Source organism: Sphaerodactylus townsendi, linkage group LG15 (genome assembly GCF_021028975.2).
Source record: "Sphaerodactylus townsendi isolate TG3544 linkage group LG15, MPM_Stown_v2.3, whole genome shotgun sequence".
NCBI classification, from domain to species: Eukaryota; Metazoa; Chordata; class Lepidosauria; order Squamata; family Sphaerodactylidae; genus Sphaerodactylus; species Sphaerodactylus townsendi.
Window position 1 is genome coordinate 38,809,529 of NC_059439.1, and position 18,291 is coordinate 38,827,819.

The 18,291-nt window shown below is 52.5% G+C and overlaps 1 protein-coding gene across 2 annotated transcripts; it reads right to left on the minus strand.

The window, feature by feature from the left end:
- Window positions 1-1,235: 1,235 nt before the first annotated feature.
- On the minus strand, window positions 1,236-7,024 carry TMEM256 (transmembrane protein 256). Of its 2 annotated transcripts, XM_048516391.1 has the most exons (4): window positions 6,893-7,024; window positions 6,306-6,343; window positions 6,034-6,114; window positions 1,236-1,692 (listed from the first exon to the last, which is right to left on the minus strand). In XM_048516391.1, the coding sequence occupies exons 1-4, from the start codon at window positions 6,978-6,980 to the stop codon at window positions 1,549-1,551; spliced, it is 351 nt and encodes a 116-aa protein (XP_048372348.1). In that variant the 5' UTR covers window positions 6,981-7,024; the 3' UTR covers window positions 1,236-1,548. The 2 variants fall into 2 exon arrangements, with proteins under 2 accessions (XP_048372348.1, XP_048372349.1); XM_048516392.1 differs by lacking the exon at window positions 6,306-6,343 and having other exon boundaries at window positions 6,893-7,015.
- Window positions 7,025-18,291: the final 11,267 nt, after the last annotated feature.

Below are 18,291 nucleotides of genomic sequence, written 5' to 3' on the forward strand. Positions count from 1 at the left end.
GACCACAAGAAAACATATCATGTGTTCTTATTCTTTTTCCTCATAACCTACAGCAGGGGCCTTGCCTTTTTCCACCGAGCTGCCCACCGTAACCCCAGGATTCTCAGTCAATCTCTGGCTCCCAATCTTGATTTTCCTTGATCTCAGATTGCAAATGCCTTAGCAGACCAGGTGCTCGGGAGCAGCAGCAGAAGGCCATTGCTTTCACCTCCTGCCTGTGAGCTCCCAAAGGCACCTGGTGGGCCACTGCGAGTAGCAGAGAGCTGGACTAGATGGACTCTGGTCTGATCCAGCAGGCTCGTTCTTATGTTCTTAAGGCCATTGCTTTCACCTCCTGCCTGTGAGCTCCCAAAGGCACCTGGTGGGCCACTGCGAGTAGCAGAGAGCTGGACTAAATGGACTCTGGTCTGATCCAGCTGGCTCTTTCTTATGTTCTTAAGGCCATTGCTTTCACCTCCTGCACGTGAGCTCCCAAAGGCACCTGGTGGGGCCACTGCAAGTAGCAGAGTGCTGGACTAAATGGACTCTGGTCTGATCCAGCAGGCTAGTTCTTATGTTCTTAAGGCCATTGCTTTCACCTCCTGCCTGTGAGCTCCCAAAGGCACCTGGTGGGCCACTGCGAGTAGCAGAGAGCTGGACTAGATGGACTCTGGTCTGATCCAGTAGGCTCTTTCTTATGTTCTTAAGGCCATTGCTTTCACCTCCTGCCTGTGAGCTCCCAAAGGCACCTGGTGGGCCACTGCGAGAAGCAGAGAGCTGGACTAGATGGACTCTGGTCTGACCCAGCAGGCTCGTTCTTATGTTCTTAAGGCCATTGCTTTCACCTCCTGCCTGTGAGCTCCCAAAGGCACCTGGTGGGCCACTGCGAGTAGCAGAGAGCTGGACTAGATGGACTCTGGTCTGATCCAGCAGGCTCGTTCTTATGTTCTTAAGGCCACTGCTTTCACCTCCTGCCTGTGAGCTCCCAAAGGCACCTGGTGGGCCACTGCGAGTAGCAGAGAGCTGGACTAGATGGACTCTGGTCTGATCCAGCAGGCTCGTTCTTATGTTCTTAAGGCCACTGCTTTCACCTTCTGCCTGTGAGCTCCCAAAGGCACCTGGTGGGCCACTGCGAGTAGCAGAGAGCTGGACTAGATGGACTCTGGTCTGATCCAGCAGGCTCTTTCTTATGTTCTTAGGCTCAGCCGGTTCAAACCCCGTCAGCCTGTATTTCGTGAGAAACGCCTCGAAAGAAAGCAGATCACATTCATTTATTCCGTTTCCAGCCCTGAACAAGTCGGCGGCTTCCATCCCTTTCAGGGCAAAGGAGACAGTTTAACATGATTCTCTCCTGGCCAATAAAGTCATTTCAGCATTAATAAAACTAGTGTTTGATTTTTTAAAAATCCAAGCCCCAAAAGATGAAGATTACAAACGTGAGGTATCAAAACACCGGGCTGGCAGCTTCAGTCGAGCTTTCCCCTCCTTTGACAACGGGGTCTTCCTGATGACGGGCGTCTTCCTTTTGCCGGTGGACACCCCAGGCCTACCCCTTCATGGTGGGAGGTGTCAGAGAGCCATAGCAGCCCAGCCAAGGATCAGGAGGGTTCCGCCAACGGGTGCCATTTTGGTGAAAGTGGAATCTCCGGTCAGGGCATGGTAGTAGAAGGTCCCACAAAACATCCCCATGCCTGAGGAGAGGATGGTCCCAGCCTGAGAGAGACAAAAGAAATCACTAGAACGTTACCCGAGGAAGAAGAAACGAAGAAGAGTTCAGATTCAGATTCCCCCTTTAAGAACATAAGAACTACGGTAGCCTGCTGGATCAGACCAGAAGAAGAAGAGTAGAAGAAGAGTTTGGATTTATATCCCTGCTTTCTCTCCTGCAGGAGACTCAAAGGGGCTGACAATCTCCTTGCCCTTCCCCCCTCACAACAAACACCCTGTGAGGTGGGTGGGGCTGAGAGAGCTCCGAAAAGCTGTGACTAGCCCAAGGTCACCCAGCTGGCGTGTGTGGGAGTGCATAGGCTAATCTGAATTCCCCAGATAAGCCTCCACAGCTCAGGTGGCAGAGCTGGGAATCAAACCCGGTTCCTCCAGATAAGAGTGCATCTGCTCTTAGCCACTACGCCACTGCTGCTAGAGTCCATCTAGTCCAGCACTCTGCTATTCGCAGTGGCCCACCAGGTGCCTTTGGGAGCTCACCTGCAGGAGGTGAAAGCAATGGCCTTCTGCTGCTGCTGCTCCTGAGCACCTGGTCTGCTAAGGCATTTGCAATCTGAGATCAAGGAGGATCAAGATTGGTAGCCAGAGATCGACTTCTCCTCCATAAATCTGTTCAAGCCCTTTTTAAAGCTATCCAGGTTAGTGGCCATCACCCCCTCCTGTGGCAGCATATTCCAAACACCAATCACACGTTGCGTGAAGAAGTGTTTCCTTTTATTAGTTCTAATTCTTCCCCGCAGCATTTTCAGTGGATGCCCCCTGGTTCTAGTATTGTGAGAGAGAGAGAAAAATTTCTCTCGGTCAACATTTTCTACCCCATGCATAATTTCTCTTTATACCCCTCTTTATACCCCACTTTTTTCAATTGCAAGGAGTCTCAAGGCAGCTTACAAACTCCTTTCCCTCCCCCCCCCACAACAAACACCCTGTGAGGTGGGTGGGGCTGAGAGAACTCCAAAGAACTGTGACTAGCCCACGGTCAACCAGCTGGCATGTGTTGGGAGTGCACAAACTAATCTGGTTCCCCAGATAAGCCTCCACAGCTCAAGTGGCAGAGCGGGGAATCAAACCCAATTCTCCAGATTAGAGCGCACCTGCCCTTAACCACTACGCCACCGCTGCTCCTGAGATGAACAGCCAGATAGTAAGGTTGGAACGCCAGAACGACTGGGACGTGGGGAGATGCTCTTCTCTGGTAGCCTGGCGTCTAGGGGGCTCAAGATACAAAGGACTGAATTAATCACTGCCCATGAGGCGAGGAAGTTCCAACCCTGAGTGCTCAGGTAAACATGACCTTTTAACTGCTGAACCTTCAAACAGTATTCACCTATCCTAGTTAATCACTGTTTAGTTAAAGTACCGAGAGTAGGGGGAAGAGGACAGGGTCTTTTCATAATTCCCTTAAAAACATAAGAACACGCCAGCTGGATCAGACCAGAGTCCATCTAGTCCAGCACTCTGCTACTCGCAGTGGCCCTTCAGGTGCCTTTGGGAGCTCACATGCAGGAGGTGAAAGCAATGCCTTCTACTGCTGCTGCTCCCGATCACCTGGTCTGCTCAGGCATTTGCAATCTGAGATCAAGGAGGATCAAGATTGGTAGCCATAGATCAACTTCTCCTCCATAAATCAGTCCAAGCCCCTTTTAAAGCTATCCAGGTTAGTGGCCATCACCACCTCCTGTGGCAGCATATTCCAAACACCAATCACACGTTGCGTGAAGAAGTGTTTCCTTTTATTAGTCCTAATTCTTCCCCCCAGCATTTTCAATGAATGCCCTCTGATTCTAGTAAAAAATTATCTCTATCAACATTTTCTACTCCATGCATAATTTTATAGACTTCAATCACATACCCCCTCAGACGTCTCCTCTCCAAACTAAAGAGTCCCAAACGCTGCAGCCTCTCCTCATAAGGAAGGTGCTCCAATCCCTCAATCATCCTCGTTGCCTTCTATCCTTGCTCAGCCTGATGCCTGGACTTCCTTCAGGACGATTAGCTTGGAACTGTGAGATTGCGACAGCTTGTTCCCATGTTATTTTGTAGGAACGGAGGAGACGTGGAAACTAGGCAGAGCCTCTGAACGGCAGCGTGGGTTTGGAGGAAGAGATGTGACCTCTGTCCAGCTCAAGATAATCTCAGATTTGCTGGACAGCCAGCGTAGCATAGTGGTCAAGAGAAGCAGGTTTGATTCCCCACTCGAAATACTGTGTAAATAATGGCCTTGCTATCAACTACCAAAAACCCAAGATTTTGGTTTTTGCCAAAACATGCTATAAAAAGCACAAATGGGCAATTAACACGGTGCCAGTAGAGCAGGTGAGTCGATATAGATACCTGGGAATAATTTTCTCTTATAATCACTCCTGGTTACCCCATTAAAAAGCTGCTATGGCAGCAGCTACAAATAGCTTTCATGCCATTGTACGCTTTTACTATGGAAAGGGCCATGCCCTCGTTCCAGCAGCAGTCAAAGTCTTTAATTCAAAAATAGAAGCTCAGTTTTTATATGGTGTTCCCATTTGGTTGAACACAGTTGATGAATCTTTGAATATGGTCCAGTCTAAATTTCTTCGTAAAATCATGGGCCTTCCAAATTGCGTATGTTATGCGGCCCTTTGCTTAGAACTGGGCCAAAATTCATTAGTCTATAGGGCTTGGTCAAGGGCTTTTAAATTTTGGCTACATTTGCATTATACTTACAATAAGTATTCTCTGGTTCATCTAATACTATCAGATACCCAGATTAACTCATGGTTCTCACTGATAGAGGGGAAGATCGAAACGCTTGGTATACCTCTTGACTCCCTTCTACCTTTAACTTGTTCAGAATCATATAAATTATTAAAACAAAAATTGTTGGAGAGAGAACGGAACTATTTAACCCTGGCAGCGAGGAAAACTTGCTCACCTTTACATCTATCAATCCCTTTACAACATAACAGAATGGCCTCCTATTTGTATCATCTGACCAATCCAGACCAGAGAAGAGTTTTTTAACTTGCTCGCTTCAATGTTTTCCGTTCTGCCATACTACAAGGTAGATACAACAATCTAGAAATGAGCAAAAGGGTGTGCTTGTGTGATGCAAACCAATTAGAAACATTATCTCACCAACTGTTCTGTTGTCCCAAATCGGCAAGTATTAGAATTAAATACTCCAGGTTGCTTTCTATGATACCTAGTGAGCTAGATGAACCGAGCAGATTATTGTTTTTATTAAGTAACTCTGATGCTACAATCTGCAAAATGGCTGCAAATTTTCTATTGGAAGTGTCCCATAAGCAATAGTATGTATGAATCAACTCTATTTGCTATATGTTACAAGTTTGTATTTTGATGTGATTTTATATTGGTTATGCCAAATAAAGGCTGAATGAATGATTCCCCACTCCTCCACCTGAGCAGTGCACTTATCTGGTGAACTGAATTTGTTTCCCCACTCCTCTGCATGAAGCCTGCTGGGTGACCCTGGCCTAGTCACAGTTCTCTCTGAACCTTCTCAGCCCCACCTACCTCACAAGGCATCTGTTGTGGGAAGAGGGAGGGAAAGGAGCTTGTACGCTGTCTTGAGGCTCCTTAAGGCTGAGAAAAGTGCGGTATAAATCCAAACACCTCCTTCTTGGGTGTAGCAGTTATTACTATCCAGTTTGATTTAAATAACCCTCAGAAGAAAGGCAAAGGGGCTGTGGCACTGAGCAGACTCTTAGGAGGACCGTGGGCTTCTCCTGACCTGTGACCCGGGCCTTGTGAGTCCGCTCTTTCAAACTCCCAAGTGATGGAAGCTCATTCTTTGGCACAGCAGGCAGGACTTGATGGTCCAGGGGTCTGATCAGGGCCATTAGAACTTCCCTTAAGTTATATGTGCTATTTTAGCTCAAAAAGACCCAAGTTATTTAGCTGATAGGGTGTCGAAGGCTGATTCTACATAACGGTGGTCACGTTGCTGGTATGATTGTTGTTCAATTTCCATTTGCATCAGAGCTTTTATGTGACACAGGGTTGTGCAGTTTTTCACCCTTGTCAGTTGCAATTTCCCTTACACACCAGATGCAGGCTGCATGCCTCGCTCCCACACTGTTGTAACGCCACCATCATGAGTCTCCACTCACCTTTTCAAAAATGTTTTGGAGCATATATACTCCTCTGCCCAAGAATAGCACAATACTTGAATCCCTTTCTAATGCTAATTGCTGGAAGGTACTACCTGTTCCATTGCAAAACAAAAAAAAAGAACTTCCCTTAAGTTCTAATGGGGACCAGAGGAGACAGTGGGTCCCCTGCCGACCGCTCCTGGGGTCTTTCTCACCCCTCTCAGCCTTCCATACTTACCACCATCGGGTACCGGCAGTGGGGGACAGCCAGCAGCGCCAGGCTGTGGAGAAAGTGGTACTGGTTGGCCGTTTCGAAGAGCTGCAGAACAGCACAAAGAAAAGCGTTAAGGGTTTGCAGGGTGGGTGGTGGGATTGTTCCTCCCCTTCTCACAAGACCCCCACTGCAAGCCCTGCCTCCTCCTGGAGTGGCAAGCCCCCATTTCTTCCCACCCAAAGCCTTTCCCCAGGTGGCCCCTGCTGGGCTAAAGAGGGGGGTGGGGGCTGATTCACCTCTTTCAAGTAGTCATCTCGGTCACTGCGGCGGAAGCCTTTGAAGTAGCAAGAGGGGGGGAGAAGACAGGGCAAAATCAACAGGGTGAGTTCATGACAAACCAGCGAGACCAGATTTCCCCTCCAGCCCCACTGCAGAAACAAAGCGGGAAAGCCGGGCAGGGAGACCACCGGGGGGGTGGGGGGGATCGGATTTGAGATTGCATCAAGGAGGGCGGATCGGACTGGCAGGGCCCGGACCACTTCCTTTCCTTGCAGGGGGCTCCTAGCGAGGATGAGCCCCGAGTTAATGGTTGGACACTAGAGGGCGCTCTGGGGCTTTCCTTCTGTTCACCCACCCGTCTCAAAGGCATCTTTTCAAGAGCACCCCCGCCTGGCTGCTTGGGGTTGCCAACTCCAGTTTGGGACAAGCCTGGAGATTTGGGAGTGGGGCTTGGAGAGAGGCTCGCTTCAGCTAGGTCCAAAGCAGCCATTTCCTCCAGGGAAACTGATCTCTGCCGCCTGGAGCCCCGCTGTAATCCCGGGAGATCTCCAGCCCCTGCCTGGAGATTGGCAATGCTATGAGCGCAGTCCCTTCCCGCCCTCACCGTGAGCCCCGTAGGCGGCCGCCCCCACCGCTGCAGCCCCGCTGAGCGCCCCAAGCCGGCGGAACAGCTGCCCACGAGCCAGAGACATCCCGAGCCTTCCCCGACGCCTACGCGCGCTCTAGCCAATCAGCGCTCCCGCCTCCTCGTTTAATATGCAGCTCCGCCCTTGTTTTTTGCCTACCGAGCGCGTCTTAGCCAATCACCGCTCCCGGCGCCTTCTTTACTATGAAGTCCCCATCCCCTTTCTGCGTCTTAGCCAATCACCGCCCGCCTTCACTTCCCCGGCTTGTTGTCCTCTTCCGCCCTGTCCGAAAACCAATGGCCAGCAGCGCTCTATGATGTAAGACGCAGAAGGACGGGAGGGGGAGCGGAACGCAGGAGTTGCCCAATCACGAGACAGGCTCATCCTTCCCTCACATTTTATTTGCCCCGGAGAAGCCAATCGCAATTCAGTAGCCAATCAAATGGCTGCGGGAAGAGTCAGCTGTGTGGAAGGGGCAAGCACCGAAGCCGTTTTTCCGGCGCTGTTATTATAATATTTACGACAAACGCATACCCGTATGAGTCCAGAGGTGGCCAACCTATGGCGCTCCAGATGTTCATGGACTACAATTCCCATCAGCCCCTGCCAATTGGCGATGCTGGCAGGGGCTGATGGGAATTGTAGTCCATACGCATCTGGAGCGCCATAGGTTGGCCATCCCTGGCCTAACCTCTCTTAAACCCTCCTCTTCTGCAGACGCATTTACGGTATCCAGGCTACTCTCGAGCGCCCCCTGCGGTGACTGTGGATTCTGCCGCTTTGGCTCTCCCACCCCACGGCCGCCTTCCGGGCCTCCTTTTCCTCTTCTAAAGGCGGGGCGGGCGGAATCCGGGCGAGGGTCTTGCAGGTCGCCCCCTCCCCTCCCCTCCCCTCCCCTTCCCCGGCCTATCTGCGCTGCAAGAAATCAAAGCGAGGCAATAATGAAGACTCCGGTTACAAAGCTTTGTAATTACCGCTCCCAACCGCCAGGGGGAAGCAGAGGCGCAACAATGGGCTGCCTGCGGGTAGTGATTGAGACCAAATTTTGAGGGGGGGGGGTCGCTCCGGACTCCAGCTGCACCCGCAACTCACCGCCCCCCCCCCCTACATCCCCCTGCCCTCATTTAACCCTTCACAGCCAAGGGCCGCTTCATAGTTTGGGCGGAATGTTTAATGAGGGTCGGACATCAGGGTGATTTCCCGAGTAGGGGTGCCAAAGTGGGCTCATTGCGGTCTGCAAACTAAATAAACCGATCTGCAAACTAAATAAACCGGTTTGGGGACAGGACACTCCTTGTCGCGTTTTCACCCCGGCCCTCTGCAGCACCGGCGCTTTAGCCTTCCTTCCTTTTACCTGCACAACAACAACCCTGGGAAGTAGGTCTGGAACACTCTAGTCACTGCACCGCAGGGTCTCTGTGGGAAAGTGAGAGGTCCCGGGGCTCATAGCGGGGATGCTGCCTGGTTTGCGGATTCTTTCCCCTACAGTCCAGATGACTCAAGGGATGGAAGTGCAGCCTGCAAATTAAATAAACCGATCATGAACAAACATCAATAAAGGGACAGTTCTTGCAGTGGAGGTGGGGGCGAGGGGGTCCTAGAGAAGAGCCGGCCCTATTTGGCTGATCCAGGAACCATCTCATAGCGGCCCCCGCATTTGTAGACGATCCCAAATGACTGAGGCTGATCGGATCCAGAGTGGGTCGCGAAGAGCAGCGGGAGGATCTGTCCAGGTGCTGACGGGGAAAGAGATCTTGGGGTCAGAGAGGACGAATGGATGAAAATGTCAACGCGCAGCAGCGAGGCTACGGTGAAAAAAGGACCAACTCCACGCCAGGGACTATTTTAAGAGGGGCTAAAAATAAAAGGGTGGGGTGGGAAGTATCCCAAAATCTCCAGCCTTTATTGCTAGAAAAGGGGCGCCAACCCCTTCGCCACTGTCTGTCTTATATGTCGCTACTGATGTTTGTTATTTATAATGTTATGTCTATCGGTGCTCATAATGCTATGTTTTATAATGCTGTTATTGTTGTTTACAATGTTATGTTTATGATGTTATGCTTATGATGTTTATGATGTTATGTTATTGACTTTATGTTTATTGATGCTGTGTTTATTGATGTTTGTTAAATGGGGTTATGATTACCGATATTGTTATTATGTTGTTGTGCAGTGCCCTGGGCCTTTCAGGGGAGGGCGGTATATACGTTAACTATACAATACAATACAGTATCTCCTTTGCCCCCTACAGAACTTTTTTCCAGCTCTGTGTTGCCGTTTTTGAGATGCAGTGGACAGAATTGCACACAGTAACCCAAATGAGGGTGCACCGTAGATATAACAGGGGCGTTATAGTATAGGACAGGGGTCTTCAAACTGTGGCCCTCCAGATGTTCATGGACTACAATTCCCATCAGCCCCTGCCAGCATGGCCAAGTGGTAGGGCTCATGGGAATTGTAGTCTATGAACATCTGGAGGGCCATAGTGTGAAGACCCCTGGTATAGGTGGTGAACCTATGGCTCTCCAGATGTTCACAGACTACAATTCCCATCAGCCCCTGCCAGTTGTAGTCCATGAACATCTGGAGTGCCATTGGGTCACCACCACTGGATAGGCCATTTAATTTTCAAGCCTCTCTTTAAATAATCCCCAGCATGGAGTTGGCCCTTTTCAATGGGGCCAGGCACTGGGGGGACGTTTCAATCGAGCTTTCCACTGCAACCCCAAGATCTCCATTTCCCAGTCTCCACCAGTTCCGACCCCATAGGCAGGTGTTTATAGTAGGGTGGTCTTTGGGGTACCTCCCACTCACCCATCTGGGGCTTCATTGGTCGCACTGTCTCCCACTCACCCAATTTGGCCAGAGGTCTTCTTCACAGCCAAACTTTATTTTCGCCCCCCTGAACCATGGGGTGCCCTCTGCAAACGTGGCCCAGTTCCGGATGATTCCTGAATCCACTACATAGCCCCTGACCCCCCCCCCCGGGACCCCCCTGCTCCCCCCCTCTCCGCCCCCAGAAGGCTCCGGGGATTCTCCTTCCCGGCTTTCTCGGGGGGGGGGGGGTCTTGGGTGGGAAAAGAGGCTGCGGCTTTTCAGTGAAGGAAAAAAACCGACCAAGGGAGTGAAATGACGGAGGCTTTTCAGATTATTCCAGGGGGCGGAGACAGCGGGCCGAGGGGGCTCCCCCTCCCTCTCCAGCCGTACTAGAACTCGGGGTGGGGGGGAGAGCCAGTGAAGTCGAGGGGCGACAGGAACAGGCAGACAAGGGGGGGGGGACTTCTTTCCTCTCGGAGTTATGGACACGTCCCTGTGCCAGGTGGTGCTGAAGGCCCCTTTGAAAGGGGGTTAGATTGTCCCCCCCGGCCGGCTCCCAGTCAAGCCCCCCCCCCCCAGTGATGCAGGAGAGGATGGGGGCGACCCAGCCCCGTGAACTGGCTCACCTCCTCTGAGCCCCAGCACCCGTTTGTAGCCCCTACCACGCCTGTCTCGCTCGTGAGCCCCTGATCATGTGCAGAGTGCCCGCTCCGTCTTCTTTCAAATAGAGCAGCGCTGGCCGTGAATCCGAGCCCCTCCTTTGCCCCAAGACCCCCTCCCCACTTCCCTGCCGCGAGGGAATCCTGGCCGGTGGGGGGGGAGGCTGCAGCGCCCCCTCCCCAAAAGGCTCCTTGGCGGCCCCCCTTCTCCCGGCAGAGGGGGGGGGGGTCGGGCGTTGCTATGGCATCCCTCCCATGCGCCCCCCGCCCCAGTCCTGTCTCGGCGCTGCTTCTCCGTGCCACGCGGCGCGGGCGGGGGCTGGAGGGGGCTATTTATAGCCGCGGCGCACCGCGCCGGAATGCTAACGAGCGAGCCGCACGGAGAGGCCGCCCCCGCCCCTCCGTGGCCATTGCAGCCCCCCCCCCCCAGCTCCGGTGGGCCAGGCTCAGAGGGGGGCCCCCAAGAGGGAAAGGGGGCGCAGAGAGAGTTGGAGGGAGCCGGGGGGTCAACTTGAGCCGTTCTGAGCACGACCCCCCCCCGCCCAGATGCGAGCCAGAGGCGCCCCCTCCCCAGCCAAAACCGGCCACCTGCATATTAGCCAGGAACGGAGCACTCCTGCGCTGCGCCCTGCTGCACCGGCGGGGGTCGGGGTTCAGAGCGGCTTGGGGGGGGGGAGTCGGCTTTCCCCCTCCCCCCCCCGCTGGCCCCGAGGTCCCCGTTGGCCTTCTCTGTCCAGTTTCGAGTCCTGCCCCTCCGGGACTCCCCCAGCGCGTTTGCAGCTGCTCGGAGATTATATCCACCTGGGGCGACCGCAGTCCAGTTCAAAGGGGCTGGGAGGCGCCTTGAAGAAGCTCCTTGGTTGATTGCCCCCCCCCCCCGCACCCACACACACTTCATCTTGGGGGGCAACTTCTCAACCACCCCCCGACATCCAGGACAGCATCATATTTTGCAACTGATGGCAAAGGACTCCCCCAGGCTCTTCAAGGTGGCAACTGTGGGGGGGGGGGGAATGCATGCCAAGCTGGTGCTCTGCCCCCCCCCCCCGATGCCCCTTCCTCTTCTGGGCAAGGGTTACTTTCAGGCAAAGGACGCCCCCTTCTAAGTGGGTTCTGCCACAGGGACGGATCTGACCCAATCCGGTGGGGAATTCTGCTGCATACCGTGTTTCCCCGAAAATAAGACTTATGTCTTATATTAATTTTTGCTCCCAAAGATGTGCTATGCCTTATTTTCAGGGGAGGTCTTATTTTTCTGTGTTCTGTTTGTCAAACATGCTTCCAAACAAAAACTTTGCTACGTCTTACTTTTAGGGGATGCCTTATATTTTGCACTACAGCAAAACCTCTACTACATCTTATTTTCTGGGGATGTTTTATATTCGGGGAAACAGGGTAGGAGCCACCAAAACAGATGGGAATTGGGTTACGCCCTCCCCCCCCAATCTGGCATTCCAGTATTACACCTGGCACAAGAGAACCTGCCCCCCCTGGGGGCTCCATACCACATGGTGCCTGCCTTCCAAAAGTGTCCCCCAATACCTGAAGCCAGGGGTGAAAGGACAGGATTTTACCGGGCCCACCCCTCAATATCTTATAAAAATGTTCCCTTCTCTTTAAAAAGATGCCAAAAACGTTCCCTTCTCTAAAAAGATTCATTTGGCAATTTTTTTTGGGGGGGGGGAGGGAACATTTTACAAGATGTGTCCCCACAAGCGCAGGCTGCATTTTGTTGGCACGCTCCCTCCCCCCCACCATTCCCTCCCCCCCCCACGTTGCACCACTCAAAAGCACATCAACAGTTAAATCTTTGTTTTTATATTTACAATATCATTTTCCATTTCTTGCAAGGTTTAAAAATGTGTACAGCATCTCAGCTCAGATCCCAGCCCCCACCCCCGCACCCCAAGGTCCTCTTCTTTATAGGGACAACATGACCCCCCCCAGACCACATGGGGTAATCCGCCAACTGCCCAGATCATAACAAAACAATAAAAACCCCAATCCCACCCCCCTAAATTCTTCCAGAAACTGGAGACCGAGTCCTCCTTTCCCAAGGCAGGGGGGAAAGGGCTGAGGTTGTGGGGGCTTCAGTGGTAGAAGAGGAATCCTTTGCGGCCAGGGAGTGCAAGGGGGGGCATTCAAAAGCAGCCCCTCCTGGTCCAAATGCAAGTCTCATAAAAATAGATACTCTCCAGTTTGTAGGGGGGGGAGGGAAAAGGGGACAGCCATCCTGTTCGTGCTGCCGGAAGGGGTGTTCTGGGCAGCCATTTTGGGGTCACAGACAGAAGGCCTCTTCTCCATCCCTGACGGTGGCTCTCTTGAGCGTATGGCGATAAAAGGGCTCCCTGGAGGGCATCTATCAGGGTCGTCGTCCAAGGGACAAGCCCAGCCGTGGCCTCGTTGAAATGAGAGAAGGGGAAAAGGAAAGAAATCTCCTCGTTTTTGGCTCGCAAGCGGCAAACGGTCGCTGGAAGAAGCCATCTTGGATTTCTAGGGAGAAGGCGCCTTTTCCGGGCGGTCATCTTGGATGGTAGCTCAAGAAGCAGCTTGAAAGGAGGCCGAGAGGGAATCGCGTCGGGTGTGGTCTTTGCTTGTTTTTCTGAATAAAGATGCATCCAAAGGAGGTTGGACTGGCAGGGACCTGATTTCCGGGAGAACTCCATGGTCAGAGCTCTCCCGACGGCCGCGTCCAGTGGTGTTCCTGTGGACAGCCATCTTGGACCGGAGCACATGGGGGCTGCCATGGCGGATTCCCAAACAAAAGGACCTGTGCTTTTCTCTGCCGGCGACAGAACTGAGATAGTGCAGTGGATGCATTCGGGTGCGGAGGAGTGAGAGCGACGAGTGCATGGGAGCATTTGGCAACAGTGTAAGGCGCTGACATCTCTCTGCGGGAGGCGCAGTGGATTGCGGAACCGAGTTCCAATCCTTGGCACAGACAGGTCCACAGGAGCCCCAGTAAATGCAAATAGCAAAATAAAGACCAAAGACACCCCGCCCACCCACCCCCACCCCCCGAAAAAGAACATGTTCCCCCATCCAAGTTTGGCACACATTTTGCTATCTTTTTTTTTACAAAATAATTGTTTTCCTTGTCTAAAAAATGGATATTTATATATATATATTTATAATAAATTCTTTTCTTTCTTTTTTTTTTAAAAAAGGAAACCAACTGGAAACATCACGGAAGTTAGATGGCGTCTCAGAATGGCTTAGAGCGAGACTTCCCCCCCTCTTCCCCGCCCCCTCTGTTTGTGTCCCCCCCCTGCTCTCCTGCACCAGAATTCTCCCCCAAAACAAAACGGCCGAGAAACAAAATCTCCCAGAACAAACGGCAGAGGCACAAAAAACGGAGAGAGGGAACGGACATCCGAGAATGATGTGCTTTTTTAAAAATAGAAAGGACCGCTTTCCCTTTTGTCTGACTGGATTCATGTCCAGGTCTCACTGAAGACGCTACTTGGAACCAACCCAGTGCCAAAGGCAGCCAGGGGCGGGGTGGGCTGGGGGGTGAGAACGGACATCAAGAAGGTGTAGTAGAAATGGTGAGTGGGGGGGGGAATGGTAAAATGCTGAAGAAGAAGCAGGGCCGACACTCCATGGGATGGAAGGATGACTGACGGACATAAGGGTGGACCAAATGCCATCTAGTCCAGGGGTCTGCAACCTGCGGCTCTCCAGATGTTCATGGACTACAATTCCCATCAGCCCCTGCCAGCATGGCCAATTGGCTGATGGGAATTGTAGTCCGTGAACATCTGGAGAGCCGCAGGTTGCAGACCCCTGATTAGTCCAAGCTTCCGCCTTCAGAGAAAAGGGGCCCCCACCCAACCACATCTAGGCAATCTGAACCATGAAGAAGAAGAAGAAGAAGAAGAGGAGGAGGAGGAGGAGGAGGAGGAGTTTGGATTTATATCCCCCCTTTCTGTCCTGCAGGAGACTCAAAGGGGCTGACAATCTCCTTGCCCTTCCCCCCTCACAACAAACACCCTGTGAGGTGGGTGGGGCTGAGAGAGCTCTGAGAAGCTGTGACTAGCCCAAGGTCACCCAGCTGGCATGTGTGGGAGTGCCCAGGCTAATCTGAATTCCCCAGAGAAGCCTCCACAGCTCAGGCGGCAGAACTGGGAATCAAACCCGGTTCAGATTAGATACACGAGCTCTTAACCTCCTGCGCCACTGCTGCTGTTCCCAACCAAAGCAAGCTAGGAGCAAAGAGCAGGGCTCTTGAAGAGCCAGCAGAACAGATGACTCAAGCAAAACAGCCAGGCTGCACTCAGCCAGGAGATAAATGCCCACTAAATGCAGAGGCTGTTTGATGGAGAGACGGAGACTCTGAAGAGCAGAGGCGTGGGGGAGGGGGGGGGAGAGAAACTGGGCACGGATCCCCGACCGGCAACTAATCTTCGACTCTGCGGCCGAGGGGTTCCTGCGCATCCATTCCATGGAACTCCGAGTGACCCCTGTCCTTTCTTTCCTGCCCGCCCCCATCAGAGTTCAACCCACCAACTGCTCCTGGCAAGAGAAATATGTCCTCAACAGAGAAAGGGCCTCACGGAGCTGCCTTATACTGAGTGGTCAGTCCAAGTCAGAATCGCCTGCTCTGACTGTCAGCCGCTCTGCAGGGGAGGCCTTCTGCGTCACTGACTACCTGGTCTTTTTTAACTGGAGGTGACTGAATTAGGGACATTCCGCGCACAGAGCAGAACAGGCACCCTCCCCCACCCTCCCCAAACCCGGCAGCCTCCACGTCCATCCCCAGGGCAAAGGGAGGATTTGGCACGAAGAGGTTAGCGACTGGAGTGGAAGAAAAGATGCTGACGTTCTTGGAAGGAGCCGGGACTGAAGCAGCATCACGCCCTCGTCTCACAGAGCATAATTCTGTGGAAAGATAACAGCCCCTAGATCAGTGGTGGCGAACCTATGGCATGGGTGCCAGAAGTGGCACTCAGAGCCCTCTCTGTGGGCACGCGCCCACAGAGTCGCCCCCGCCCCCTCACACACACACCTAGGCTGGCCTGGGCCGCTGGGCTCGATTATTAGCATTAAACCTAAGACCTAGTTTTGGGGAAGCAGTGTAGGTAACCCTGTTAAGCGCTGTTAAACCCCACTGATTTTCATGCGAAGAATTAAAGCATGATCCTTTACCAGGGAGTAAACTCGGTTGCTGGCAATGGGGCCTGCTTCTGAGTAAACCCTCCTAGGGTCGTGATTCACCCATTGGAAGAGTTGCGCGGTTGCTTCAACGCAAAGCCACCGACTACCACCAAGCTTACTCCTGAGTAACGCGTGCCTCGGAGCCAACCTTATTTTCTAAACTAAAACCTCAGTATTCATGTTAAATTGCCGTGTTGGCACTTTGCAATAAATAAGTGGGTTTTGGGTTGCAATTTGGGCACTCGGTCTCGAAAAGGTTCGCCATCACTGCCCTAGATCCTGGACACCTTAAAAATAACAGCTATTTTATTTTATTAAATTTGCTACCCTGCCGTTCCCAACCAAAGACCAGGCTCACTCTTTGGCGAGGGAGAGGCCACGACCTCAAAGACTGGTTTGCGCTGGTTAAAATGTCTAGGGCCAACGTGCAAGTATCTTTGGGACCAGGAGAGGTTATGCCGAAGGAACAGAGATGTGACAAAATATGGGAGGGGGGGATCAGCAAGAAGCAGCAGGAGAAACAGGACGATAAGCAGAGAGAGGGTTGTTCTGGAGTCGGTGAAACATGAAAGGGACCTGCCCCAATCACAGCCCTCCGGATGGTGAGCCAGGCCAGGCCCCGGTCCGTTTGGTCCGACAGCCCTCTGGATGGTGAGCCAGTCCATTTGGCTGGGTAGCCTCTGCGCTGACTGGACGGGCGCTTGCTCAGCACGGCTGAGATCCACTGGAGCAGGAGATGCCAGGAATCAAAGATGGGAACTCAACCAGCGACTACAGCTGCTAGTGACGCGCATAACTCCGGCCCAACTGCACGTCTTAAAGAGTCTGTGCGTGAAACAGGCGGCAGAACAAGAGATCTCCTCGTACCTGTGGATCAAGAGCTGGAATACGGGATCCTCCTCGCTGCAAGGGATCTGCAGCTTGCTCCCAGCACTGTTTTCTTCCCCCAACACACTCCTGGCCTGGGCAGAGCCGACTGACACGGACGGAGCAACAGTGAGAATGACAGGGGGGCAGATATTATTAATTGAGGTGTTTTAAATGTTTTAATTCAATGTTATCTGAACTGTTGCAAGCCGCCCCGAGCCCGAAAGGGGAAGGGCAGCATATTAAATCTAAATAATTTTAAAATAAAGGTGATCAGGCTGGCTGGCCCAGACAGCTTCAGGAGGGCAAGGGGTTGGAGGGAGGGAGGGGGGCTGCTTTCTGCGAGTTATCTCTCAGGTCTACGCAAAGCTATCTGACCCTTGGAGTTCTTGCCCTGGCCTGGTTGGCTCTCCCAGACCTCAAGCCTTTTCCAGACTGACCAACTGATAGCCTCTTACACAGTGAAGATACTAGGGCTCCTTCCGCACATGCAGAACAATGCACTTTCAAACTGCTTGCAGTGCTCTTTGAAGTTGTGCAGAATGGCAAAATCCACTTTCAAACAGTTGTGAAAGTGGTTTGAAAACGCATTATTTTGCGTGCGGAAGGGGCCTTGAAGATGGGCAGGCCTCTAGTGCTAGCAAGACCGCACAGGTGGGAGGAAGGAGGGGGGGAGCAACTGGGGGAGAACATTCCCCCTCCCCCCAAAGAGGCAGGTCATTAGAATCATGGTTTTCTCATCACAAAGTGTTCTCTTCTGGACTTTGGGCCAACTGCAGAGTTGCGAGCTTGAAGTTCTCGGGTATTTTTTTTGGAGCCGAATTCTCGGGTGGGTGGCACAAGTTGCGCCCAATAATGAAGTCTGAAAAATGGCCCGAGAACCTCAGGCTCACAACTCCCCTTTAGCTGCCAAAGCACAGGTGGATGGAAGGCTTACGGAGAAAAAGAGGGCCCAACGCCCGCCCGAGCAGCGCAGCACGAAGAAAGCTGGTCTAGGGGGAAGGAGGAGGAGGAGGAGGAGGGAAGCTAGGGCAGGCCGAAGCACTGATTCCGGAAGCACTGATTCCGTCGCGGTGCGTTCATTTCCTCATTCAACTCCCTTTTTTTTTCTTAAAAAAAAAAGTTTTGGAACATGCAGTTCATCTTTTGCAGTAGCAGTAATTTAAAAACAAACAAACCCAGCAAACGGAACAAAAAGCTTTCCCCTTTCCCCTCCCCAATTTTTGCAGTCTATTCACTGTTTTATTCTTTTTGTTCAAAATTAAAAGAGGGGGGAAAAAATCATACCCCCCCCTCCCCTTTCCCTCCAAATAAAAGTGAATTTCCAGTTGTTACATTCAAATGTTAACCTTTGTTTGGAAGCAAGCCGGAACAAACATGCTATCCCACCACACCGGAACCTCTTCGGATTTAACACCAGGCTTCCCCCCCCCCTGCCCCCCGCCCTCCCCCAATTTTCCTACTGCAGAAACAGCAACTGCCTCTTTAGCTGACCTCCCCCCCACCTCACCCCAGGATTCTTGGGAGGGCTTCATCTGGGTAAGACTGTGGCACTCTTGGAAGTGAGAGGGGGGGGGTCCATCTACAGAGGGACGAGAAAGAGCAGGCCGACAGCTCTCGTCGAATTGTGCTAGGAAGGCACTACTGGAAACCGATGCCGTCGGCAGCTGACGTCGCCTTGACGGACGGCCAGCTTTCTCCTTTGGCACAACCGGGCACCGACGGCCGCTCGCGAAAGGAAGAGCGGAGCCGGCCTTTGCTGGCACAGACTCACGGTGGGGACAAAAGGAAAGAACAGAAGAGGTGGAGAGCTCTGCCTTCCTCTGAAGACGGCGGAATAAAAGGCGACCCGACAGCTGCTCTTCAAAGCCACCTTG

Excerpts from the sequence above, each read along its gene's own strand:
- TMEM256 (XM_048516391.1), bottom strand. The coding sequence starts at position 6,980 with ATGTCTCTGGCTCGTGGGCAGCTGTTCCGCCGGCTTGGGGCGCTCAGC. Across the intron at positions 6,115-6,305 it reads GAGATGACTACTTGAAAGAG|CTCTTCGAAACGGCCAACCA; the intron begins GTGAATCAGCCC and ends GCTGTTCTGCAG. Across the intron at positions 1,693-6,033 it reads ACTGCCGGTACCCGATGGTG|GCTGGGACCATCCTCTCCTC; the intron begins GTAAGTATGGAA and ends TGTCTCTCTCAG.